The sequence below is a fragment of the Microtus pennsylvanicus genome, chromosome 5, assembly GCF_037038515.1.
Source record: "Microtus pennsylvanicus isolate mMicPen1 chromosome 5, mMicPen1.hap1, whole genome shotgun sequence".
NCBI lineage: Eukaryota > Metazoa > Chordata > Mammalia > Rodentia > Cricetidae > Microtus > Microtus pennsylvanicus.
Window position 1 is genome coordinate 74435374 of NC_134583.1, and position 26966 is coordinate 74462339.

Here is a 26966-nt window from a genome sequence, read left to right on the forward strand (position 1 = left end):
ATTATATGCTTTCATTTACTTAAAGACTACATAAATTAAAATTTTTATTAACATTTTCCTTATCTCTAATTGCCAGTAGTTGAATGTATAATGAAACCTGGGGGTCAGTTTTAGGCTGCTGGTTGGTTTGGAATTAGTCTCAGAGTGCTTTTAGTTGTCTTTATTTGCCTTTATAATAATACAAAGGAGGAGGAGCAAGACAGAATACACAATGTAAGTTTGTTAAATTAAAGAATACTGAGGCCTCAGTTACTTTTGGAGACATTGTGAGTGATCAGAAGCCTAAAGAACAGGTATAGATTTTAGAATTGATCAACTCCACCACCCACAGCCTTTGTTCTGTAAAGTTAGGTTTTAACACTTAACATTTGTTTGCTGCCCTTTTCTGCCTTACTGTGCTTCTGTTTTTTTCTTACTTTTATCCTTGATGTTAGAAGTTGCTAAAAATGTAAAGAACTTGGGGACATCTTTGTGATTGTGATACCTTCCCCTTCCCTAAGCAAAAAAAATGTGGCAGCTAAAGTTTAATTTCATGACACAAGTTAGGTCCTTCTAAATCTCAAACCTACAGTGAAAACTCATGTAAGAAACTCTAAACTTGATTAGTAGCTCTTTCTGAACACTAATAAAATTTAACAAAACTTGGACAGTTTCATGTTCTTATGAACTTAGATCTGTAATAAATTTACCAGTTCTTGAAGCTGTGAGCTCTTATGGTTAGTGAATGCCATATATATATATATATATATGCACGCACACACACATATGTATGTATATACATATATTCCCAAAGCATTAGACAGTAAACGTTATTAAAAAGAAGTATTTTGTTCCTTTTTGTGTTGGGAAGGTTGGAGTCTTACTCTTTTGCCTCCTCCTTTTCCAGTTTGTGTTTTGCGGAACAACAACATAGTCCTGCTTAAGTTTAACAAAAATTGGGAGGAGAGAATTCAGTATTTTTGATGTTCAAGTTAAATGAAAATTCTGACTGGTTCTGTGTATGTGACTCAGCTTTCTAAGGTATGATTCATATAACATGGAGTTCAGCATTTGGAATTCTGGATACTTGGACGACAGGCAGGCAGTAGTAGTGTCAATTGTAGTCCCAGGCTTAGTCTGCACAGTTCAGTGTGCTGGTTGGTCTGATCTCCCCACCCCATGTGCTAGTGCTAATTTCAGACATTCTTCAGAAATATTAGTGAGGAAATGAATTCTTAAGAACTTCTAAGACATCAGCTATACAGAGACTTAGCTAAAGCATGAAGGCAGTTATTTAGAGGATATTTCCTTCTTCTAAACCAAAGAAAGTAGTCACTTGATATTTAGCTTTAGATTGCCTCACATTTGTGCCTTAGGGGGAAAAGTATTTTAACACACAGCAATTTCATACATGTCTGTACATCTGAATACATATGCACAAATCTTCCTCTTTGTCTATTCAGATAAATTGATCAAGCTCTTGGGTTACTTTTAGAATTTGGAGCATTTTATGTGTAATATGTATTTTATAAATAGGTAATATTTTTAGTTTTTAAGCCAAAAATCTGTAGAGGTTCAGAGATGTAGTGTTTTCCTTCCCATGTTGGGGATCAAACTCAGTGCCTTTCGATTGCTAGGTATGTGCTGTACCACTGAATTAACTCCAGTCCTGTTTCTTTCTCTGATAGGACTGAAGGAGTAAACCGTTGTCTTTGTAAAGAAGCATTGTAGGGTGGGGTATAGTAGCACATGCCTGTAGTTCCATCACTTGGGAGACTGGGGTAGGGGAATTGTCTCAAGTTGGAGGTCATTCTTTGGTACATAGTTTCTAGACTTGGCCTGCACTGTGAGGCCCTAGCAAACAAAATAAGATAAAACACCTATAGAAACAAAAGGAGATAGGGTGAGTATAACTAGTTCTAAATATGCAAATTGCATTGAATTATTTTTAGACTTTTTTGTATACTTGAATATAATTAGAAATAGGAAACTCTTTAATGATAGATGATTTTAATAAGCAACACTACTTATGTCTGTTCTTGAGCTTTGTGCTTCGGGAAGATGTTATGTTGTCTCATGCTAACTCTGCTACAGTTTGATCCTAGTGACTTCTAGGGCACTTTTCTTCACAAGGATGTTTTGAAAGCCTTTATGTTTAAAGTAGATGAGGGCTGATTTTTTTATAGTTAAAATGTATTGACCCAAAGTACAAACTAAAATTTCTGTAAGAAGCATTCTTAGTTAATAACATGAGGGTTTCAGCTGGTTTTGTTTTTATGTTGTTGGGATTGAACCTAGGTCTTCAAATACGTTAGGCAAAAAAAGGGTCTACCATGGAGCAAGCTTTACTCCCAGCCCCACTATAGTGGGCTTTTATTTATTTGTTTGAGTTGGAAAGCTGCACTCTTGTTACTTAGACTTGTTATGCTCTTAGAATCACAGGATCTTCCTGTCTGAGACACCTAAAAACAGGGACTACATAGTCTACAGCAGTCTACAGCATCATTTCTACTTTCTCATGAGCCCTTAACTTGGAAAATTTGTATGTGCATGTTGGGTGTGGGTGGGGATTTAGATTTGCAGAAAAGATTCATAATTCTTAGGAATTTGAAAACTTTTAAAGCTGACCTTCATTCCTCACAGATGTGATTTAAAAGGATTTGGGGGAGAATAAGCACCATGTGCTTAGTGTCTTTTGTGCTCTTATTGCTGTAGCACAGTATCCAGGATGCAACAAACATCCAGTGAGTGTGGGAATTAAATGGTCAATTGTAAGATTGGTTGTCTTTAATAAAGAGAGGACTGTTTCATTGTACTAGGTATAAGGAGTGTCTTTATCTCAATTCCTAATTCAAAAAGGCATTAAAATGCCTTTTTAAAAATACACTAAGTTAATCTTAGCATTTTACTCAGAAGATGGACTTTATTTTTCTGATATAACTTAGGAAGCACTGAAAAATAGTTGGTCTGATAATTCATTTTACTATATTTGTTGAAAGCTAATGTACACTCTCATCCCCTCCCCCAGGCTGTTTATTATCCATATTGTTAAATAATTACTATCATAACATTAATTTGTGTTAAGATTAATAAAATGATTTAATGGGGATGAAAGGTTTATGGCTTTGAAAAAGTGTTGTTTTCTGTTCCTGCTAATTGTTTTAGCATATTTAAAATCGTGTAGTATAAGTTTTAACAGTTCTCCCCCCTTTCTCTTAGTGTATAGAACAGGCTGGCCTTACAGAGATCTGGTTGCCTCCGCCTCCCACGCCCTGGGATTAAAGATGTATACGACCCACTTTCTTTAGAGATATTGCTCTCTAACACAGTGGAATTCACTGTGTAGCCTGGGCTTGTCGTGAACGCAAGTCCTCCTGCCTTTAACTCCCAGATGGAGAGCTGCAACACAGTTGTGAACCGACACATGCAGCCATTTATGAACAATTTGTAATGTGTATAAGGAAATCTTGGCTGTGGGAGATTCTTAATTCAAAATGCTGTCAATTTTTACTTAAAATGAAAATTATTTTAGAGCTACACAGCAGTGTAGAAAGCTCAGTTTTTGTTTTATTCTGCTTTAAAAATTCAGGGTAAAGGGCAGAAATAGCCATACACTAAATGGAAGCACATGTGTATCTCTGGGTTTTGCTGCCATCAGGATGAATGCAAGACAATAATGGCTCATTTTTTTTTCTGTGAAGTCTAGTTTCTCAAATTATGTTGTCCTTATTCATTTTTAATCCATTTACTGTAATCTAACAGTTCTTTAAAGTCTGCCAGAGTATGGAGCCTAGCCATGATGGTGAGGTAAGTGCCAAACTAGGCAGATCTAGTTCCAGAAAAAAATTTTAAAATGATAGGGAAATACTAATTTTCCTTATTTTCTTTAGGACATGTAAATGATGTCCCAGGATCCAGGAAGTACAAAGGAATGTTAAAGAATTTAGTGTGGTTACTTCACCTGTATATGTCTTTTGAAGAAAAACAGATTTAAGTTTTTCTATCTTGGTGCTTGTTTTAGGGGTGGTGGAAGGTGATTTAGCAGCCATAGAATCATACAAGTCATCAGGAGGAGACATTGCACGTCAGCTCACTGCAGATGAAGTACGTTTGCTGAACCGTCCTTCTGCTTTTGACGTTGGCTACACCCTGGTACACTTGGCCATACGCTTTCAGAGGCAGGATATGTTAGCAATATTACTTACAGAGGTAAGTGTGGCATTTTGTTTATTGAAACCAGGGCTTTATGTGTTTGGTAATGTTCTTTTATATTGAAGAAATAGGTTCTTTAGTTGTTTTCTTTTTAATTCTATTTTTTTTTATCGCTATACTGTGGGTTGAATGTAGGACCTTGTACATACTAGGCAAGTGTTTCACTGCTGAGCTATATCCTCAGCCCTAATTTTTTATTTTTAATGTCACAGCATTTCTCCAAATTCTTAAATGATTTTTAAAGGATTTTTTTATTATGTATACACTGTTCTACCTGTATATGTCCCTGCAGGCCAGAAGAGGGCACCAGATGTCATTAATGGTTCTTGTGAGCCATCATGTGGTTGCTGGGAATTGAATTCAGGACCTCTGGAAGAGCAGTCAGCACTCCCAACCTCTGAATCAGCCCAAATTCTTAAATGTTTTAAACTTTTTTACTTATTGTTAAAAATCGTTTTAATTTTTAAGAGATTTTTAATGATTTCAAGATTTATTTTTATTTTTAGTGTGTGAGTGTTTTGCCTGATTTTTGTATGTGTGTGTATAATTTGAGTGCAGTGACCTTGGAGGTCAGGAGATGGTGTCTCATCCCTTTGGAGTTGGAGTTATAGTTGATTGCAAGATGTCACATGGGTGCCAGAAACCAAACTCATGTCACACTCAGCAGGAATAGCCAGTGTTCTTAACCACAGAGCCATCTCACACTCTAGCCCCTTCAATTGTATTTTAAAGGGCACTCCTTCCCTGATGTGGTAGGTGCTTTATTGTTTTGTTTTGTTTGTTTGTTTAAAAGATAGGATCTCTTTAAATCAGAATGAACATTGTAGGTAGCCAAGGACTACTCCTTGAACCACTAATCAATCCTTTTGTCTGTTTCCCAATTGCTTAGATTGTAGGCCTGTTTTACCCCCCCCCCCCACATACACACCCCAACATCTGTTTTTGGTGGGGAGGGGTGGGGAAGGTGTGGGGGAGTCTAGGACAGGGTTTACCAGCTCTGACTGTCCTGGAACTTGCTTTGTAGACCAGCTGACTTGGAACTCTGAGAGATCTGCCTGCCTCTGCCACCCGAGTTCTGGGATTAAAAGCATAAGATGCCACCATCCGGCTCTCTTTCCCTTTTATGATGAGAATTATGTGTTGCCTAGACTAGCCATGATCCCTATACATAGAACATAGCCATGAAATGTATATTCATACAGTTTTCCTGAGTTGATGGAGCTACTGATGTACACCACTGCTCCCAGCAATATAGCCTTTTGAAGCAGGACTTTTTTCCATAATATTTGAGTCATTAGGTTTGATTAAAACGCATAGGAACTTACTTTTATTTGTTCATTCAACTAAGAAATACTTATTTAGTGCCTTTGCTACATTCCAAGCTCTGTGACTGAGAAGATAGAATTGTAAGGGTGTTGACTCTTCCTATATTGAGTTTTTAGAGAAGTGGATAAATGAATGGGTATTTCTGTATAGTGTGGGTAAATGACCATTTGAGTACTTAAGAAAAAACTTGGGAGGTATCTTCATTTCCTGCTTAGCAAGTCACATTTCATCAAGTTTCCCTCTCCCTCGCTCTTGCTCTTCCTTTGGCCTTGCCTTATTCCCAAGTATCCTAGGCTAGCTCGCAACTTGCTTTGAAACTGAGGATAACCTTGACTTTTTAACCCTTCTTCCACCTCCTTGCTCTGCTGCACCTAGTTTGTACTGTGCATGGGATGGATCTTGTGCAGAATACAAGGCAAGCAGTCTGCCAACAGAGCTATACCCCAAACCCCATTTCATCAGATTTCTGGAGGAGGAATAGAAGTTAGCATGTGAAATAAGCTTGGTGGAGAATTGATTTAAATAAACTATTTATGAAGGTATAAGCGATTATATCCATGTGACTGTGATCCCAGGAATATGACTTTATTATTTGTATAAGAGACTTTGTTTCACAATAAGAGAAATAGAATAAAAGTACAGAAAGTCAGATAATGTGGATTAAATTTTTGTCAGTACACATCTGGGTATGCTTTATATAAGTATATAAATTGAAACTTCAAGTTTATTAGTATCTGGGAACCATTATATACAGATACTGCATGGGGATTAAAAAATATGCCATGTAGGTGAAAATTTGATTTTATTGGCTAGCCATTATGTTTACTGTAGTAAGATTCCATTGACATCAGAGAAGAGGTTGGGTAGACTCAGAGAAGGGAAGTTTACCATAAGGGAGGGTAGAAAGGTAGGGTGTGAATCTGACATAAGAGGGTATATCTATAAAAAAAGCACCGAACCAAGTTCTTTTGGAATGAGAAGAAAATGTTGATTGTAAGATATGGGTCAAGATTTTTACTGAGTTTTTTTGTCATGGACTTGTGAACTCCTGGAAAAATGGCATTTTAGTGAAGAAAAAAAAAATAACAATGGAAGTCTAGTTATTGAAATACAGCTATCAGAATAGTTAACCGTATTTGTGACTTGTAAGATGTGTGTGTGTGTGTGTGTGTGTGTGTGGGTGTGTGTGTGGGTGTGGGTGTGTGTGTGTTGGCCAAGTGGTGGTGGCACATGACTTTAATCCCAGCACTCAGGAGTCAGAGGAAGGTGGATCTCTGTGAGTTGGAGACCAGCCTGGTCTACAAAGCAAGTTCCATGACAGCCAGGGCTGTTACACGGAGCAGCCCTGCCTCGCAATGGGGGAGGGAACAGAAAAGAGAGGGGAGGGAAGGAGGGGAGGAGAGAGTGAGTGTGCACGTGTGTGTGCATGAGTAGCTGATGCTGGCTTAGAATTTACAATCCTCCATTTCCTGAGTGCTAAAAATTAAAGACATTGCAAGAAAATTTCTTCTAGTTTAGGCCACTAGCTTAGGAAAAATGAAAGGTTCTTTGGTAGTAAACTCTATGAATCTTTTCCAGTCCTTGGACTCCAGGTTAAGTACAACTGGCCTAAGGGAGGATGGTTTGAGGTTTGAGAATGGTGGTGAAGGGAATGTTTCATGTTTCTCTTGAAATGTATTCAAGGTTCATTCCAAGTTTTTTTAAAAAAGAATTTGGGGTATTCGTGTTAGCAGTGAGTGTTCCTGACAAATAGTAATTAGGAAAGTACCTGATAATTGGTTCCTGGTCTTTTTTTTTTTTTTTTCATTTACTTGAACTTTAAGTTTCTGGGTTCATGGAGCTAGAATGTAGTAAAATTTTTTTATAGTTACTGGCAGTCAGTGAAATCAGTGATAAAACCAAAATAAGGAGTCTTGTAGCTGTGGTAATTCTGCTGAGCTAACAACTCTGGCTCCTCACTTTAGCAGCAGTAATGCATAGACGACATCGTTAGCAAAATACACTTTCAGTAGGTTACTATAAGGCATGCTGCTCCAGGTCACACTTATGGTTGGAATGAGGTTTTTAGTAAGCTTGTTCTCATCAGATTTGTAACAGCAGAGAACAGAGCTGATTGGCTCACTTGAGTGTCCACTTCCACTTACTAACATATCCTTTCAGTGATTTAAAGAGTTTCCCTAGAAATGTTTTTTTTTTTTTTTCCGGGGCAGGGGGAGGTTGAGATCTATCCCTGGCTGCCCTCTTAATTCCTGGTCTTCCCACCTCAGACTTTCTAGTGGTCACCATTACAAGTGTGCACCATCATTCCTTGTTCCACACACTAGATGCAGCTGGAATGCTAGTTGGAATCTATGCCATTTGTTGCCATTCCACATTTGATAACTGTTTTGAATAGTTGTCCCTTTGATATAAATGTCCACTGGCAAGGAAATAATACCTAGTATATTTAAGATTAAAAAAATTGAATTGGGGGAATTTTGCTAATTTAAGTGCTGTTAATGTTTTGTTTCTATTCATGATAAATAAGATACAGAAGGAAGTTTCTTTCTGTATTTAAGGTGTCTCAACAAGCAGCAAAATGTATTCCAGCAATGGTGTGTCCTGAACTGACAGAACAAATCCGGAGAGAAATAGCTGCTTCTCTTCACCAGAGAAAGGGAGATTTTGCTTGCTATTTTCTGACTGACCTTGTAACATTTACATTGCCCGCAGGTAACCCCAAAATTTATTATGAAAAGCAGTCTCTGTTTTCTTACAGTTATTTTTTTTATGTAGAGGTAAAAATATGTTTTTGTGAGAAAGCAAATAAGTTGGGTTTTTAACATTTTTATATTTTATGTGTACGAGTGTTTTGCCTGCATGTATATCTGGCACCACATGTATCTCTGGCACCCACGGAGGCCAGAAAAGGATATTAGATCACTGGAACTGGAGTTAGAGATAATGGTGAACTGCCATATAAATGCTGAGGATCAAGTCTGTGTCCTCTACAAGAGCAGCCAGTGCTCATAACTGCTGAGCTATCTCGCTAGCCCCATAAGTTAGTATCTTAAGATTTGACTGTTCTGTTTCTGCTTGAAGTTAGTCATGCAAGAACTGTTTCTAAGCAAATACTTTGATGATTAGAAGACAGTAAATGATTTTTGTTATTGTTGTTGGCTTTAGTTTAATTTGAAGACAAGTTCTTTGTAGTTCATTTTATCTAGAACTTGCACAGATCTCTTGTTTCATCTACATGAGTGCTGGGATTATAGGTGTGAAGCCACTATTTTCCATTTCTTATGTGTCCTTTTCTTGAGCCAGAATCTCATTGTGTAATTCTGACTAGGTCTTGACCTTGCAATGTAGACCAGGCTAGCCTTGAACTCATATCTCCCTCTTGAGTACTAGGATTAAAGGAATATGCCACCACATCTGGCATATTAAAAACAAACAAATATACATATATAATATATATACATATATATTATCCATTCATCTCCTTTTATTTAAGAATATTCTTTAGTTTCCTATTTTTAATTTTCACGTCTTTCTGTTTTGAAACTATATATACCCATTGGCTACTACTAAGAATTGGGATACATTCATACATACATACATACATATATACATACATACATACATACATACATACATACACACACACGTTAGGTTATTTGAATTAAAAATAATGGAACCTTTGAGTATGTCACTGTTTTTCATCCATTAATTTCTGCTGTATTTATGAAGCATTTGTTAATCTTTTTAATTTTCTCATAGTTGAAAATGTCTGGAGATTGCCTTTTGTGAATTGATATTGAATAAATACAACAAAGAACTTTTTCTTTTTTCAAGTAAAGGTTCTATCTGGTACCCAAGTGTTTTCAGTCTTTTGTAATCAGAAGTATTTATATGTGGAAAGGGTTAATAATGAAGCCTTTGGTTTTGTTTTTTGAGATGGTTTCTCTGTACCTCTGGCTGTCATGAAACTTGATCTGTAGATCAGGCTGGCCTCAACTCACAGATATCCTCCTGCCTCTGCCTCCTGAGTGCTGGATTAAAGGTTTGTACCACCATGCCTGGCTAATGAAGCCTTTTAGAATCAGTAAATTTCATATAATATACTGTATATTAAGCTTATCTCAAGGTATTGACTTAAAAAAATCATTATTATATTTTCTTATTGTGTGCACGCTCTAGTCATGGTATGTAATTGAGGTTAGAGTACTACTTACCTGAATTGGTTCTCTCCTTCCATCCTATGGTTCTTGGGGATTTGAACTCAGACAATCAGACTTGACATGTGACTTTTCCTTCTAAGCCACCTTGCCAAACCATACATAGGTTTGTTTTTTTTTTTAAAGAATTGAAAATACCATTTAAAAAATTAAACTTAAAAAAAAACTTTAAAAAATATATTTAATGTATAAGTATGAATATTTTCCTTGCATGTGTACATGTACACTAAGTGTGTGCCTCAGAGGTCAGAAGAGGGCATCAGTCTCCTTGGAACTGGAGATAAGGATGACTATAATCCATCATGTAGGTGTTGTGACTTGAACCTAGGGTCCTTTGCAAGAGCAACCAGCTGTCTTAATCATTGGGCCACCTCCCCCCCCCAGAGGCTTTTAAGGGTAATGCTTTTTATACAGTAGAGTGCTCTATTAAGTAACCTAAATAGAACCTAGAGTACTTGAGGAAGGTTACGAAAATATTGTGGGTCAAAGTGCATGGCTCATTAACTCTTATGAGAAATTCTTAAATTTGCAAATAACAGGTTTAAGACTGGCAGTGGTAGTGCACACCTTTAATCCCAGTACTTGGGAGTCAGAGATCAGCAGATGTCTTGAGTTCAAGGCCAGCCTGGTCTATGAAGTGAGTTGCAGGACTAGCAGGGGTACACAGAGAAACCCTATCTCGAAAAACCGGGGGGTGGGGGGGGAAGGAAGGTTTCTACAAAAAATACCCCATATTAAGAGAAAGAAAAAATAAAAATCTATAAGCATTTGTCTACACATTATTTTTTATATTAACTTTAAGAATATTAGTAATGTAACTAAGGAAATTTTATAAAATTATCTATATATATGTCATGTTACATACAACATTAAACATAGATATCTGACAGCTTCAGTAGAAAAGAGGTGTTTTTATTAGAAACTAGCATTTAAATTGTTATTAAATATGAGAACTGCTTTTAAGCCTGATTTTTCTGTGCAGATATTGAAGATTTGCCTCCAACAGTTCAAGAAAAATTATTTGATGAGGTGCTTGATAGAGATGTTCAAAAAGGTAAGTAAATGATGAATAGTGTAATTTACCCTTTACCAAATCAGTTACCTGTTTCATTTTTAATTATTTTATAATTTATTTATTTATTATGTATACAGTGTTCTGCTTGCATGTATGCCTGCAAGCCAGAAGAGGGACCAAATCTCATTATAGATGGTTGTGAGCCACTGTGTGGTTGCTGGGAATTGAACTCAGGACCTCTGGAAGAGCAATCAGGGAAGTGCTCTTAGACCCTGAGCCATCTCTCCAGCCCATTTCATTTTTTTTATAGTGTAGGAAGTGGTTCATTTTGTCATTCTCCTGCCTTGTTTTAAATTAAAAATGTAGAGCCCTTAAGAGCAGTGTCATAGTGGTCTCATATGCAAGATCCTGGATTGACCTGCAACCCTGAAACCAACAGTGCAAAACAGAAAAGACACTCACAGCCTTGGACTGTAATAGAGTGAACAAGTATATAAATTAATTAAAACTCCAAAACCTTAGTTTTCTACTACTTACTTTAGAATGAATATATTTTTGTATTAAGTATTTTTGTTAAAAAATTATAAAGGATTTGAAAGTTAAATAATTATTTCAGAGCCACAATATGCTTGACATTTTTAGAAAGTTTACATTAATTTTGTAGGCATAAAAATGAATGTTATTATTTAAATTCCTTCTAGAGCTAGAGGAAGAATCTCCAATTATAAACTGGTCTTTGGAGTTGGCTACACGTTTGGACAGTCGATTGTATGCACTTTGGAACCGGACTGCCGGAGATTGTTTACTTGACTCAGTACTACAAGCTACCTGGGGCATTTATGACAAAGACTCGGTGCTTCGGAAAGCCCTGCATGACAGCCTGCATGACTGTTCACATTGGTGAGCTGGCACCCTTTTCTGTTTCAGTTTAGAATTGCTTTTGCTGGGTCATTTCCTTATAGTAGTGGGTTACTTTTCTGCTCATATATAATTTTCTTTTTAGGACTGTGTGTGTGTCTGGTACACAAGGAAGCCAGACTATTGGACTCCTTGGATCAGTTTGAACTGTCATGTAGGTACTAGGAGTTGCACTCAGGTCCCCTGAAAGAGCAGCAAGTACTATTGAGCCATCTCAGCTACTGACAGTGGTGGTACTCATCCTTAATCACAGCACTTGGAACACAGAGGCAGGTGGATTTCTGAGTGCAAAGCTAGCTTGGTCTATATAGTGGGTTCCAGGACAGCCAGGGTTACATAGAAAAACCCTATCTTGAAAAACAAAAACAAAAAAATCCCAACCAACCAAAAAACTATTGAACCATCTCTTAAATAAAAAAATTTTAAAAGCTTTATTTTTAATGAGGTCAGGAGTGGGGAGGGAGAGAGAAAGAAGGAGAGGGAGAGAGAAAGAATGTGTGTCTGCCTGTACAGAGGGGGTGTGGTTGGTTGGATTTTGTGATGGCAGGGTGTTTGGTGTGTGTGTATGTGTGTTTAAATAGGTCTGTATAGGTCTGCCTTGTAAGTTTAATATGATTGCTCTGTAAGGTGGGTAGATTTTCTGGTGTTGATTTGAGCTTCTTAGCTGGAAAGCCACATCTGAACTGTAGTAAATCTACCACCTTGCAAAATCTGCTTTGAAAAGCAGCCTGGATCAGGGTATAGTGGTATTCCTGTAACCCCAGTACCTTGGGTGGAAGTGACAGGAAGACTGAGTTCAAGGCTACCTCTCAGCTGTGTATGAAGACCCTGTCTCAAAAAATTTTGCCCCATATAAAATCAAACACATCACCCAAGGAAGCTTGGGAATTTTCCTTTGATAGTAATTGACTTATATAACTGAAAATAAATTGTGAATTTTAGTAGTTGATTTACTCCTTTCTCTAATTGTGAAGCTTTTTTAACTCTTTAATTTTTAAAAGACATTTGAGGCTAATAATAGTAGCTTTGGGGCTTATTTTGCCTGTTTCTTAATATTGACAAGTGATCTTCTGATATTTATATTTTAACTGGACTGAGTCAAGTTCTATTGTCTAGTGCAAGGGTGGGAAGAGGTAATAAGAGAGCACAGAAATGAGCTAGGGAGGTGCATTTCATTTGAATAAGACAGCATGAGATGCTTAGCATTGTGTCATTGCAGCAGAACTCTCAAGTAGTCTTGATTCTAATGGATGCTTTAAGGTGAAAACCTGGAGCTGTTAGGTGCATAGAACTCCTGATACAAATCATGCCTTGATGTCATCTTCTAGAATCTGCCATCCGATACCTTTGCTTGGTGTTTTAGAGTTCATATTGAAAGCTGAGTTGAAAGCACAGATTATAGAATCTCCTTCTGCTGTCTTGGGAACAGGACGGGGATAAAGATTATAATGGACTGCTCTTGATTTGGGGTTCAGTGACTAGTTTGCTCTTTAAACTCAACACATGACTATTACATGGCAGAATGAGACTGGAGGACAAACTTGGGTTCTGATCTAGGTCAAGAGAGGAGCGGCCAGCCTAACATTTGGATAGCTCTCCCTCTTTAAAGCTGTTCTTTACTGAGTTGCTAATTTGCATAGTCCAAATCAACCAGGGAATATTGTCTTTAGTCCTTTAAATTACTAGTGAGAGCCTAGAAAGCAGTGTTCTATTATGTGACTTGTATTACTTTTTGGTTAGTCTGTTTTTATGTCTTTATGTGTTTGTAGCTGTGCAGTTCTATTGGATATCTGTGATCTGAGCTGGTTAATGTTCTCAAGACTGAATAGACAGTATTATCCTTGCTTTTATCTTACTTTCCTGTTATTTTGAACAAATAACCCGGTGTTGTGTGATGGAATTTCCTGGGGAGATAACACCTGTCTATTCACTTCAGAAAAGGAGCCCACAACAGAACAAAGGACAGTCCAGCTTGATGAACCAAAGAGTTTTATTGGGGCGGGAGGAGAGTTACTTTTAGGAATATGGGTGAGGAATTACTTATAGGACCAGAAATGACCAAAACCCAGCCCAGCACGAGTGTCAGCTCATGGAAATGAAACCTGAAGCACACTCAACAGCCTATAGGCAACTCAGCAGGTTTTTTCCAGGAGGCTCAGTTGGTCTGAGCCTCTTACAGCAGTTTGCCTGGTCTCTGCTTCTTAGAGATTCTTAAAGATTGCTAAGTCTTCTCCTTCTCTTAGCAATCTTTACTGTTTATATACTCTTGGGAGACAGGGCCTAATGATTCTACTGAGTTTCAGGGACTTTCTGAAGCTATTTTGAGTTAACTACCTGTCTTAATAGCTTCCCAATAGTATTTCACCTCTCCTTAGAACATCCTGTTTCACCTACCCTCCAAGATGAAAGGTCGTTCATCACAGAGGAAAGTGCTGCACAGCACCTAGACAAAAGCAATTTGAAGTGTTTATTTGGTTCATAATTACAGATTAAAGTTAATCACTGTAGGAAAGTCAGGGTGGCAGGAGCTTGAAGCAACAGGTCACATTATTCATAGTCAAGAGCAGAGAACAGTGAATCTGCATGCATGCTAGTACTCATCTGTACTCATTCTGTACTCTACAGTCCTGCTGTCCTGCCCAGGGAAGGGTCTTCCCAACCCAGTTAACACAATCAATAGAATGTCATGTAGGCCAGCCTTGAGGATCCCTCATTGAGTGAGACTCTCTTTCTAGGAAATTATAGATTGTATCTAATGGGCAGTCAAAACTATTATTTCATTGAAATGTCTTTTCCAGTTTCTCAGAGAAACAAATAGGGGTAATTGGTCAATAAATAGAAAAATCATTGTAGATCTTTTAGAGTCATTGCTTTTTATTTGGTAGTCATTATTTGGTGGTCATTTTGAGTTAGTTATATTTTTCAGTGTAGACTGCTGCAAATGCTGTTGGAAGTATAGATGCATATATGGCTATGCCCTCTCTGGATACATATAGTTAATACTGGGCTGTCATGAATATTACAGTCAAAATGCTAAAAAGCAAGACTAAAATACCTAGAAATTCCAATTTATAATACATTTTCTAAAACAGTAGCTTTACTGAAGTACTTTTTGCCCTCAATGTTTAAAGCATATTGTTCACTGCTTATTATTTAATTTATAGATGTAACACCAACCACTGCAGCAGAAGTATAGAGGATTTATCACCTCAAAAGAGAATTCACATCTCTTTTACAAATTTCCTTCTGTTTCTCAATCTCCAGCTTCAGGGAATTATTAATCTACACTATACCTGTATTTTTCTCTTTTTTGGATATTTCATATAAATGGAATGTCAAAATAATATGGTCTATGTCTAAAGTATATTCCATAGTATAGACAATATTTTTATTCATCTGTTTAACAATGGAAGATTAGGTTGCTTTCAGGTTGGCTCTTGTAGATAGTTCTGCTGTGATATGTACACGCCTCTGTGGAACAGTATATTTTTGTCTGCTTGTGTAGATACCCAGGAATGAAATTGTTGGGGCATATAGTAAATATATATTTAACATTTTAAGAAATGGCCAAACTATATGTGTCTATGTGACACTATGAAGTGTCTTGACCCTTTTAAATTTCTATCAACATATATATTATGCTTTTTTCACATCCTCACCAATACTTTATTGTTTTGATTATAGTCATTCTTGTGCACATGAAGTGCTATCTTCACTGTCATTTGATTTGTATTTATTTCATGATTGATGGTATGGAATGTTTTTTTCATGTACTTAGTGTTCATAAATCTTTGGTGAAATCTCTCATTTCCCTGCTTTTTCTAATGCCTTGGTGTTTGGTGCTCAGATCAGGACTTCAGGCATGCTAAGCAAATCTCCTACCAAGCTAGGCCCCAGCATTCTTTGTATGCTCAATCTTCAAGAGTTATGTTTTCTGCTGTAGATATACTTTATGTTTCAAGTCCTTGTTTAGAGACACGATCTGTGAATGTTTTCTTCCATCCATGGCTTTCATTTTCTGATTAATGATATCTTTGAGGGACAGAAGTCTTTTATTTTTTTTTGGTTTATCGAGACAGGGTTTAGTCATTTTTTAAATGTAAATTTATTTATTTTGTGTGTATGGGTGTTTTGCTGCATGCATGTCTGTATACCACGTGCAGCTTGGAGGCCAGAAGAGGGTTTCAGATCCCCTGGGACTAGAATTACAGATGGTTATGATGGGGTGCAGAAGGTCCCATCTGGATACTCTGGAAGAGCAGCCAATGTTCTTAACCATTCAGCACACTCTAGCCCTAAAGTCAAGGGTTTTTTTTCTTTTTTGGTTGTTTGTTTTTGTTTTATTTGGTTTGGTTTTTCGAGACAGGGTTTCTCTGGGTAGCTTTGGAACCTGTCCTGGAACTTTTTCTATAGGCCTGCTGGCCTCGAACTCACAGAGATCTGCCTGCCTCTGACTCCTGAGTGTTGGGATTAAAGGCATGTGATACTACCACCCATCAAGTCATGGTTTTAATAAGTCTTGTTTGTCGCTATTTTTTAATTATACATGCTGTTGTTGTCACGGCTAACATCTTTTGTAGTTGGTCCTTCATGGTTAGTGTTTTGTCAGCTTGATACAAGATAGTTATTTCAGTTGAGAATTTCATTTGAAAGAATGTCCCTGCCAGAGTGGCCTGTGAGGCATTTTCTTGATTAAAGATTACTATGGGTGGGCCTAGCTCACTAGAGGCAGTGCCACCTCTGGGCAGGTGCTCTTGGATGCAATAAGAAAGCAGACTGAAGCCGGGTGATGCATGCCTTTAATCCCAGCACTTGAGAGGCAGAGGCAGGTGGATCTCTGAGTCTACAAAAGCTAGTTCCAGGATAGGCTCCAAAGCTACAGAGAAACCCTGTCTCAAAAAACCACAAAAACCACCAAAAAAAAAAAGAAAAAAAAAGACTGAGCAAGCCAGTAGGCCTTAATGCTCATTGGCTTCTGCCTCAGTTCCTGACTTGAGTTTCCGTCTGGGACCCCACTCCCACCCCCGATAAAAGATGAAGGGAAACCCTTTCCTTCCCAAGTCACCTTTGGCCATGCTGTTTTATCACAGCAATAGAAACCCAAAACTCAAACTAAGACAAGGTCACAAAGATTTGATCCTCTGTTTTTATCTTTAGAATTTTATAGTTTTAATTTTTGGAATTTAGGGCTTTGATCGTTTATCATGACCTAACTCAGTTCTGTAGAAATCTAATTGTACAGTATACTGAAAAGATTGTTGTTCTCTATTTTTACTAAAAAATAACTTATTTTTTTCCTAGACTTTTGGTTTTTCCTGTCAGAAGTGTGAATCCTTTGACTTAGTGCTTGTATAAAGGAGTCCTATAGCTTTTCAAAATTATATTTTCTGATATAAACTTTAGGATCTGTTTAACAATTTTTACAAAATGCCAGCCAGGATTTTGATTGTAATTCTATCGAATGTGTATATTAATGGCAAGAATATTGTCAGGCTTGATAGTATTAATCCTCGAATCCATGGACAGGGATTTAAATTTTTAGGTATTAATCTAAACTCGCATGGTGCAGCTTGTTTATATGTTAGGTTTAGGTTGTCCTTATGGGCCCACTAGCTTCAGGTATTGAGAATTTTGTCTTGGGCTGGGACCCATGGTAGAAGGAAAGAACAAACTCTTGCAAGTGTTTTTTGAATGTATATACTATGGTTCTATACACCCACACACTAATAGACATAAATTTTAAAAGGTATTTCTAACTATACATCTTCACTTTGAAAATATATATATATAAATTTTTTTTTTTTTTGGTTTTTTCGAGACAGGGTTTCTCTGTAGCTTTGGAGCCTCTCCTAGAACTAGCTCTTGTAGATCAGGCTGTCCTGGAACTCACAGAGATCTGCCTGCCTCTGCCTCCTGAGTGCTGGGATTAAAGGCGTGCGCCACCACCGCCCGGCAAAAAAAAAAGCTTAGCAAAACTGTGTATTTATTGCCCTTTAAACATTCAAATGGAATTCTGTGAACACTAAGCAATTGTGAAAGAGAAGTGCTTATATTTCGTTTTTAAAAATGTTATGTTAGAAGGTTTTGAACATAAAAATGCTTAAAACTTATTTTTAGATTTTTTTCATTTTATGTATATGAGTGTTTTTGTTACGTGTACATCCAGGCAGCACATGTGTACCTGGTGCCCACAGAGGTCAGAAGAGGTCATGGCATCCCCCTGGAACTGGTGTTACAGACAGTTGTGAGATGCTGTATGGGTTCTAGGAATTTAATTTAGGTCTTCTGCAAAACAAGTACTCTTAACCATTGAGCCTGGAAATATTTTTTCATCAATTAAAGATTAAATCTCTGAAATGTTATACTTTAGAAACTCTGAAATTTTCAAGTTTAGTTTTTACAGAACCTTTTATTAAATTAAAGATAAGGTAAACTTTTTGCTGCTGCAGCTTTACTTGTCTTTTCTTACCCCCCACAGAATTTAAATGTATTGGAGGAAAATGTGATCATTCAAATTTAAATGTCTTTCTTTACTTCAGAGGTCTTTGTTTTTTGTTTTGTTATGCTGCATGACTTTAGTGAAATTTGTGTTTGCCTAGTTTATTATATGAAAGCATTTTAAAGGATGTTAATATAAAGAAGGAATTGTTTTCCTAGTTAAGAGTAACTTTTGGATTAGTACTTAATCATTTTATTGTAATAAAGCTGGTGACATTTATAGTTTTGTTTTTCTGATAAGGGGTCTTACTATAAGCTAGCCTAAACGTCTCTACATAGCTAATGATGATTCTTGAGCTCCTGAGTCCGCTATGTCTACCTCCCAAATGTTAGGATTATAGGTCTATCCTACTAGAATTCATGTGATCCTGATATTCTTAAGAACATGATGGAATATTTCAAGGCATTGTGTGTACATATAGTGTTACATCACTGGAAAAATATGGTATCTTTGTGTTTAATACTGCAAATGACATTTTGAACACATTCTTTGTTTTAGAGACAGACTCACTGCATAGCCCAGGCTGGCTGTAAATTCTGCAGTGTTGAGATTATAGATGTACAACACCATGGCTGGTTTTGAGTGGTTTGAGTTTATTAAACTAACAGAGATTCTGGTTGGAGATATGCTAAAGATATCTGTTTCCAGAATGCAGGCATTAATTTCTTGACAGGAATTGCCAAAAAAAAAAAAAAAACAACAACAAACAAACAAATAAACCTACACTAAAGATTTGGAGCACTGTACTGCTGGTTCAAAGCTTACTTACCATGATTCCATTTGACATTTACTTGGTAGGTTTTACACACGCTGGAAAGACTGGGAATCGTGGTATTCCCAGAGCTTCGGTTTACATTTTTCACTGAGGGAAGAACAATGGCAAGAAGACTGGGCATTTATACTCTCTCTAGCTAGTCAGGTAAGGTTGCACCAAGCTTTGATTTTTTTTTTTTTTTGGAGAGGTAATCCACATGCTCTTAAGTTGTTCAGTCAGTCTGATCAGACCATGCTGAAAGCAATGTGATGTGAAGGAAAGATGCTTTCGCTGCTGGCAGTCAGTCAACTTGGGCTCTAGGTACTGACTACAGAGCTTTGTATCACAGCAGAACTCTGCTGCTTAATTAAGGGTAACAACTGTCCAAAACCAAGACCTACCGATGCCTTCTAAGCATGGTGTAACTAGAGGTTTTATGTCTGTTTTACCTTCCTCCACAGTAGTTCCAGTTGTTGGGTTCAGATAGGATGGAACTGAGCTGTCCAGCTTGGAGGAAGAATTTGACATTATACTGTTCCCTCATGACTGCATTTATGTGTTAAGGGCAAAGCGCAGTCTGGCTTACTTTGAACAAATAGCCGTTGAGAAGGGTCCACAGTGACTAACTTATGAAATGATGTACCACATGGTCATGTGCTGGTAAGGGTGGCTAGAGTTGGGGAGGATGGACCTAAGTTGGTGATAATGCCATTTGAATTTGTACACAGTAAAGTTGTTTTCACAACTTGGTTGTAGGTAGGACTTTCTCAGTACATTTAAATGTCATTTTATGAAATGTCCCTTGCTATCTGAACCTTTTTCTGATATTGGAGAGTACATCTAGGATTGGATAGCAAGGGTTACCTTGAGATAATTGTAAGTTTGGATATGAATGATACTTATGCATAGATACCGGAGGATGCTATTAAAATTGTCAGACTTTGCAATTTGGAGAGTCAACCTCTATGACAAGGTTTTCTTCTTGGAAATGGATTGAGATAGTATTGATTTTTACATAGCAGTTTTCCAGGAGTGGTAATAAATACTTTAAAGAGAAATTGTCTTTTCTTTTTGTGGTCTGTACAGCCCGGAGCAAGTTTGGAACAGACACACATTTTTGTACTCGCACATATTCTTAGACGACCAATTATAGTTTATGGAGTAAAATACTATAAGAGTTTCCGGGGAGAAACTTTAGGATATACTCGGTTTCAAGGTAAGCCATTCCTCAACAGCACTCTAGTAGTCTTGTTTGTAGTTTGTAATTGTAGCTTCAAAGCACTCATTTATGTAGAAAAGGGTCACAGTAGCCCCTGGGTTTCAAAAGCAGTGGGACTGGGAGTGGGGGTTGGGTGATAGACAGACACTTGCTCCATATGCTCTTGTGCTTTTTTTCTAGGAGTTTATCTGCCTTTGTTGTGGGAACAGAGTTTTTGTTGGAAAAGTCCAATTGCCCTGGGCTATACAAGGGGCCACTTCTCTGCTTTGGTTGCCATGGAGAATGATGGGTATGGCAACCGAGGTGCTGGTGCTAATCTCAACACAGATGATGATGTCACCATCACATTTCTGCCTCTGGTTGACAGCGAGAGGAAGCTTCTTCATGTGCACTTCCTTTCTGCTCAGGAGGTGAGTAGCATATTGTCATCTCAGGAACCAACCTCCTGTGCCTTCCAGTTGTGTGTGAAATGTGATAGGAACTGCTTTTTTTTTTCCTTCTGTAAACACCAGTCAGAAACTAAAACCAACCTGTTCAAAAATTGGAAAGGCAGCAGGCTAGTTACTGGACTTGTAATAGAGAGTTAGGAAGAGCATGTCATGGCTTTTACTTCTACAATTTTGGGGGTGGGGTGGGAGACAGTGTTTCTGTGTACCCCTGGCTCATCCTGGAACTCTTATAGACCAGGCTGGCTTTGAATGTCAGAGATCCAGCTACCTGCCTTTGTCTCCCAAGTGCTGGGATCAGTAGAGTTTGTTTTTTTAAGGCATTGAGAAAGCATGGGGCAAGGAGATGAGGGGGAGACATGACCTTTCGTCTGAGTGAACTAGGCAGTAAGGACATATAAAATAATACCCAGAAAGCACACATTTTAAAAAAATTTATTTTATATTCTAGTAATGACTGACCACAAAACAGTACAGTACCGAGGAAAAGAATCATAGACTATAACTTGTACAATTCTAGCCCAAATGTAATTTACCCAGGAAACTTACCTTGTTATGTCTGAAGCTCATACCTTTCAGGGTCATGTCAAATAAATGTGTTTGGGAGGAGGCTGTTTCCTTATTTAATTGTAACCACAAAAAAAAAAAAAAAACCAAAACAACCCTCCCGTTTTTTAATGATAAACTAACAAAAGGTTGAAGTTAGGCTGCAACGGTTGTTCACTCTTTCATTATCACTGCATCTTCAGGTTATTTCTACCAGATATCTGACCTGCTGTGTTAACTTTGCCTTTTCTTCACTTTCCTCTAAAAGCTAGGTAATGAGGAGCAGCAAGAAAAACTGCTCAGAGAATGGTTGGACTGCTGTGTGACTGAGGGGGGAGTTCTAGTGGCTATGCAGAAAAGCTCTCGGAGGAGAAACCACCCATTGGTCACACAAATGGTAGAAAAATGGCTTGATCGCTACAGACAGATCCGGCCTTGTACATCCCTGTCTGATGGAGAGGAAGATGAGGATGAGGAGGATGAATGAAAAGAAACAACACACCTAAGGAGCAAAAAGACCAAAAACATCTCAGATAAGAGATGTTTCCAAAATAGTGTGGTATTCTAAGCAGAATATACAGCATGGAGTGAGCCACACCCTGCAGGATCTGCTCCCAAGTATCTTTCTGCTCAACACCCACTGGAGATAACGAGTGCACCTGCATGAGGAGATGGAGAACTTTGGTTGAACTACAGTTTGTTTTACAAACAAAAAAGCCCCTCACCAAACCCTAATTTTATTGACAGAACTTTTTCTTTCAAATTGTAAATCTGTCTATGAATGTAAAGCATGTGGTTGTGTAAGAAGTCGTGTACTAGGAAAAGTGCACCAGCATCTTCATGTTACTGAGAACATTTCCCCAGCATGGGCACTCATAAAAAGCACATGGCAGATAACCTTGTTGAAATATTCTCATTAGAACCTGACATTCTGCTCCCACCGTAAAAGACCCGTTTTCCATTGTTTCAGAGATTTGGAAAATTTGTACAAATTATCCACGGCAAGATAAAAATAAACAAGCCTTTATTTTTATTAATAATTTAGTTCCTGTTGTGCCCAATAAAATAAAAATCAAATCCTTAGGAACAAACTGCAAGAAAAACTAGCAATTTTTTGAGTGAACTTTTACATAGAAATTGTCTTGTTTTGGTTTAAGTTTCCTGATTTACCCCATTCATTATTTAAATATTTATTTGTTTGGATGAGTGCCCTGTAAAGGGGGTTCTTACTAGACTCTGGGCAGGTGCGTTTGTGCACTTATTCCCTGGAGGGATGGAATAGGAGCAGGCTCAGCTTGCCACTGGGTGTCCGATTGTGTGACAGTCACTTGGACTCAAACCTGTTCTGCTCCCAGGTGGCCATGCGGAGGGTCTTCAGAATTGTCCTGCCTTTATTGTCACCTCTGCTCTGAAGCAAAAGCTGTATTAAGGGCATGCCTTTGCTTAGGCTGATTGGGAATACAGTTCAGTATAAACAGAATAAAGATTTTTAAATGCAGTAAGGTGGTCAATGCATTGAATCATCAGTTTCTCTGTGTAGAGTTCAAGACTTTTTGCATGTTGGTTAGTTGTAGCCATTATTTAAACTTAAAACTATAATCTTAGAAAAACCTTATGGACTTATTTGACCACTTCAGGTATGTATTAGTACTGGGTAAACGTTTCTGACCTATCTCAGGATCACGGCACATAGTGTCCTGCTAAGCACTTAAGACTGACATGGCAAGCAGTTGCTACAATAGCGAATACACACACTTCCCCTTTTCTTCCCTTTTATTGAAAAGGCTGTGAAACCCTTTAATCTTGTTTTCTGATGAGATGGTATTGAAGTATACACAACCTTCAGTTTGCTGGAATACTAAAATGAGAAAAGTACCTATAAGCTGTTATGTCTTGACAGTTCTTTTCCTTGTGAACATTCAATAAGGTGTTCCCAAGATGAAAGGTCATTGATGCTGCATGCCAAAACTGGGAAAGTAGTTTTCATTGTCGGTGACCCCATATAAATGAACTGTGGTATCAAAAATGGTAAATGTTACTGTTCCAGTGGTCAGTGTTTTCCTAGAAATTGACTATTTGGTTTTCATTTTGGTCAGTGAATGATAACCAAGTCTATAGAAGGCTGCTATTCTGTGTACTTAGCATCTGCAGCATCTGTACATGTGTACAGCTGAATTTTCAGGAAGCAGAGATCCAGTTGAGCAAAATCTCCTCTTCCAAATGAAGAAGCAACAGAGTACAGAGGGGAAAACTGGTCTCCGGGTGGATTTATTTGCTTTGCACCCAAACCTTGTGGTGCAGAGTCAGGCTCAGGACTGAGCCTTGTCCCATGTACTGTGGTTTCGTGAGTGTCCTAAGTTCCCTCTGTATTTATTTATTTATGACCAGCGACTCTGACCGCATATAATTTGATGGGTATCACATTCTTCCCTGTGGGAAAGATAAGAGATGGCTCCATTTCTTAGGCTCAAGACAGGAATGGGACTTCACGCTGTTTCTTTTTGTAGCAGCCTGGCTGGCTGTGAGAGGCCAACACATTTGGAAAATCAGCGCTATGTTAAGCTCTTGAACTAAACCAACAGCCATATTATTGTCCCAAAAAAGTGTATACATTTTGTCAAAGATTAAACGTGGCTAGGTGACAGGTGTAGGTATCTTTAGACTGACTCTGAGCAGTAATACTTTTATAACTGTGTGGACTTTGGTTCTTTTTCTAGGCTGAAACCAGTACTTTGTTTTTATTCTGATGTTGTTCTTTGGAGTCAGTTTATATATAATTATTTCTAAGGACTGTTTGAACAACCATGCTCTAATTAAACAAAACCTAGGCACACCATGGATTCAGATTTGACTTCTTCTGTTTCTAACCTTTAGGCATACTGTGCCAGACATAAAGACAGTTGGGACCTCTTTTTCATCCACATTTCATCGTCCATGTTTTTGACAAGACGCATGATTGTCAAGGGTGTGTTCTTACTACCTTTCTGCTTTCCACGTGTGGTCATTTCATAGGGAAGTTAGGATGGGGAAGGACCCACCTAAAAAGAAGTTTGAGGGAGTATAAACTTGGAATTGTGGGACTTAAAAGCTATTTTAAAATGTAAGTAGAACTTAAGTTCTCAGTCTGTGGCCACAGTGATAATTATCTTGTAAATCCCCCCCCCCAAGCCCCCAAAAGATAAGAAGACTCATTTCCTACTTTCGGGCATATTAAAGTCAAAAATTGAAAAATTAACCAGTTTCTAGAATTTACTTCACTCTAAAGCACTGCCTCATCTTTAGGATAGCCTACCTAATTTGGACTTCTCTGAGGTCAGACACTGTCACCACAAGAGTTGGAAACTGGCTGATTGACCATGTGATGACATCTCAAGGGCTTTTATATAGGTGAGATGTACTTAAATGTCAGGACTTAACAGAAATTTTAATTACTTTTTATTGAAAACTGCACTGAACGCTAAATGTCCACCTTTACAATAAACAAATACAGTAACGGTAACTCACACTAAAACAAAACATACTTCTGATAGCCATTATTTTTCTGTTTGGGACAACTTTAAAGTTTTTCTTTTGTCACAAAAACAGGAATGTACCTATACAAAGGCTCGAAATAGGCCATCTTTAAAAACAAAAAGGCAATGATTCACAAAAGACTATGAATAGAACATGTAACTAGCTGATACAAATCTAATAGGATTTGTTAAAATCAGTCACATCTAATAGCACATCTGAAGTGTTCTTGTATAAAATATCACGTGAAGAAAAGAATTTATCAATGTCTAAAAAAGTGGGTTTGTTCATAGACAATCTGACAAGTTACCATAAAAAGTGTTTCCTGAGACATAAGGAAATGCAACATTATTCTTCTTGAACCCTTCTCGTCCAAGACTTTCCACTCAATAAAATAGCTGAGGATCTGAAACTGAGAAAATATATTTGAGTACAAACAGCTTGTGAAACTTAATACTTTTTTTCTTTTTGTTCTTTTCCCTCTTTTTTTTTGTTTTGTTTTTGTATCATCAGAGGGTTTTACTGAACTCACAACCAGCTTTGCCTGCTCAGAGTTGAGAGACACTTCTGTACAGGAGCTTTTACTTCTTCAATCCTGTGCATGTAGATGTCTGCACAGGCACACAATGTCCTCCCCATCTTGTCAAAATTAATCTTCCTACGGCAAAGGAGGCAACCAGCCCCTGTAGACCAAAGGGACTAGTCTTGATGGGGAATTCCTCTCAATTTTTTTTTTATTAATATTCGAGCTTTTGATGCAACATCAAGAGCAAGTTGCTCAGGACTTGCTGTGCCCAAGGGACTGATGAAGGAAAGCTCTATTTATTCTTTGTGATTTGATGCACAGATGAAAAACTTAACACACAATAACAGAAGTTGGTCGTTAATAAGTCACGTCCTAGTCTTTCCACACTTCCAGAAGCAGATACCATCTTCAGTATTCTAGCTCTTGTAGCTTTAACACTGTATCAGTGATGTCCAGGATCAGTTTTAAAGACCGCCAAATTCCTTTCCTTAGTTAATCTGTTTGCTACTGTCTCTTGGTCCCAAGTTTATCTGATTGATTACCTTCAGCATTCTCTGCTATTGCTCGTTGGGGTGCTCTCGATTGTCCCCATGTTTTGTGGGCTGATTGGGGGAGGGAGCTTGGGAAGGATGTGCCACTGTGGGGAGGTTGTGAGTCACCGGGATGCCTCCAGGGATGATCCCTTCCATTGCTGCAGGAAGCCCTCCTGGAGCCACCCCAACGATGCCTGGTGGATACCTGAGGGGCACAGGGAAACAAGGCCTTAAGTCCAGGCTAGATTTACCAAAATTCTTAGCCTCTCCCCACTTCCAATCAGATATCACACAAACGTTTGTTAGTCCTTCCCCCAAAGTAAGGTCAAACTAGGTTAAAAACTGTTTTAATCACAGCTGGGTTGGTTTTGCGGCGTTTAGACCACGGGAAGGTATCTGCACATACTAATTACTAACATTTGTGGATTCTGTTTAAAACAACAAAAACCTAGAAATACCAAAACTCTCTGTATAGGTTGGACTCAAGGCCACATTTTGGGAAATGCCAGTCAAGTGAGGTAACCATGATTGATTTCCCTGCAGATTTTACAAAGTTCTCCAAGTTCTACGGGCTAAAGATTTGCTTTCTCCCTAAACTCCTAAGTCCTCATCTCTATAGTAAATGGGAGTATGGCCAGTCTGTCTCCTCTACAACCGCCATGGCTTTTCCTCAGACTTCTGCTTCCAGAACTGAGAAAACCATGTGGTTTGTTAGCCACTGAAGAAACTGATGGATGGTTGAAGTCACAAGACAGTGGCTCCCAAGGCTGTCTGGTCCTGTGCCTCTCTGTGCATGCATGAGGCACGAGGATGAGCTGCACACAGAACACGCTTACAGGTACAATGTGAACACAAACTCTGGAGACCCATCCTTGAGTAACTGAGGTAACAAGGATGGCATCTCACACTTCTCCAGGCCTTTGTTAAGAGCCTTCTAATCTCTGACCCTTTGCCATACATGGAAGATTCTAGAGGGCCAAAAAGTCTCACTAGTTAAAAGAATTGAGAGTGGTTCTCAGGGATACGCACGAACATGAATGAAGAAGGGTTCATGGTACTGTAATGTGCACCAAGTCCATGTGAGGTCAGAAGCTAAGAGTGTCCTGGGCTGGTGGCTCACCAGACTCAAGGCAGGGGCACATGGGGTTTTCATGAGGCTGACCTGGACTAGAGTGGGACTATGCCACAAAACAACGAAACCCCCTGAGATAGACGAATATAGAGATCCATGAGATCTATGCGCATATACATAGCTTCTTCAGAGCT

At 38.1% G+C, this 26966-nt stretch overlaps 2 protein-coding genes across 10 annotated transcripts in view; one reads left to right on the forward strand and one right to left on the reverse strand.

Annotated features, from left to right (window-relative positions):
* Zranb1 (zinc finger RANBP2-type containing 1) overlaps positions 1-22629 on the forward strand; it is a 57629-nt gene extending 35000 nt beyond the window's left edge. For all 3 annotated transcript variants that reach the window (XM_075972559.1, XM_075972560.1, XM_075972561.1), the window contains 8 exons: positions 4001-4188; positions 8076-8229; positions 10717-10788; positions 11451-11649; positions 18965-19085; positions 20007-20136; positions 20320-20549; positions 21400-22629. In XM_075972559.1, coding sequence (XP_075828674.1) covers positions 4001-4188; positions 8076-8229; positions 10717-10788; positions 11451-11649; positions 18965-19085; positions 20007-20136; positions 20320-20549; positions 21400-21618 — 1313 coding nt within the window. In that variant the 3' untranslated portion in view covers positions 21619-22629. The remainder of the gene's footprint in view (positions 1-4000; positions 4189-8075; positions 8230-10716; positions 10789-11450; positions 11650-18964; positions 19086-20006; positions 20137-20319; positions 20550-21399) is intronic.
* A 1930-nt stretch (positions 22630-24559) lies between these two features.
* The window catches only part of Ctbp2 (C-terminal binding protein 2), a 131568-nt gene continuing 129161 nt past the window's right edge, over positions 24560-26966 (reverse strand). For all 7 annotated transcript variants that reach the window (XM_075972554.1, XM_075972557.1, XM_075972553.1 and 4 more), the window contains one exon: positions 24560-25905. In XM_075972554.1, coding sequence (XP_075828669.1) covers positions 25725-25905 — 181 coding nt within the window. In that variant the 3' untranslated portion in view covers positions 24560-25724. The remainder of the gene's footprint in view (positions 25906-26966) is intronic.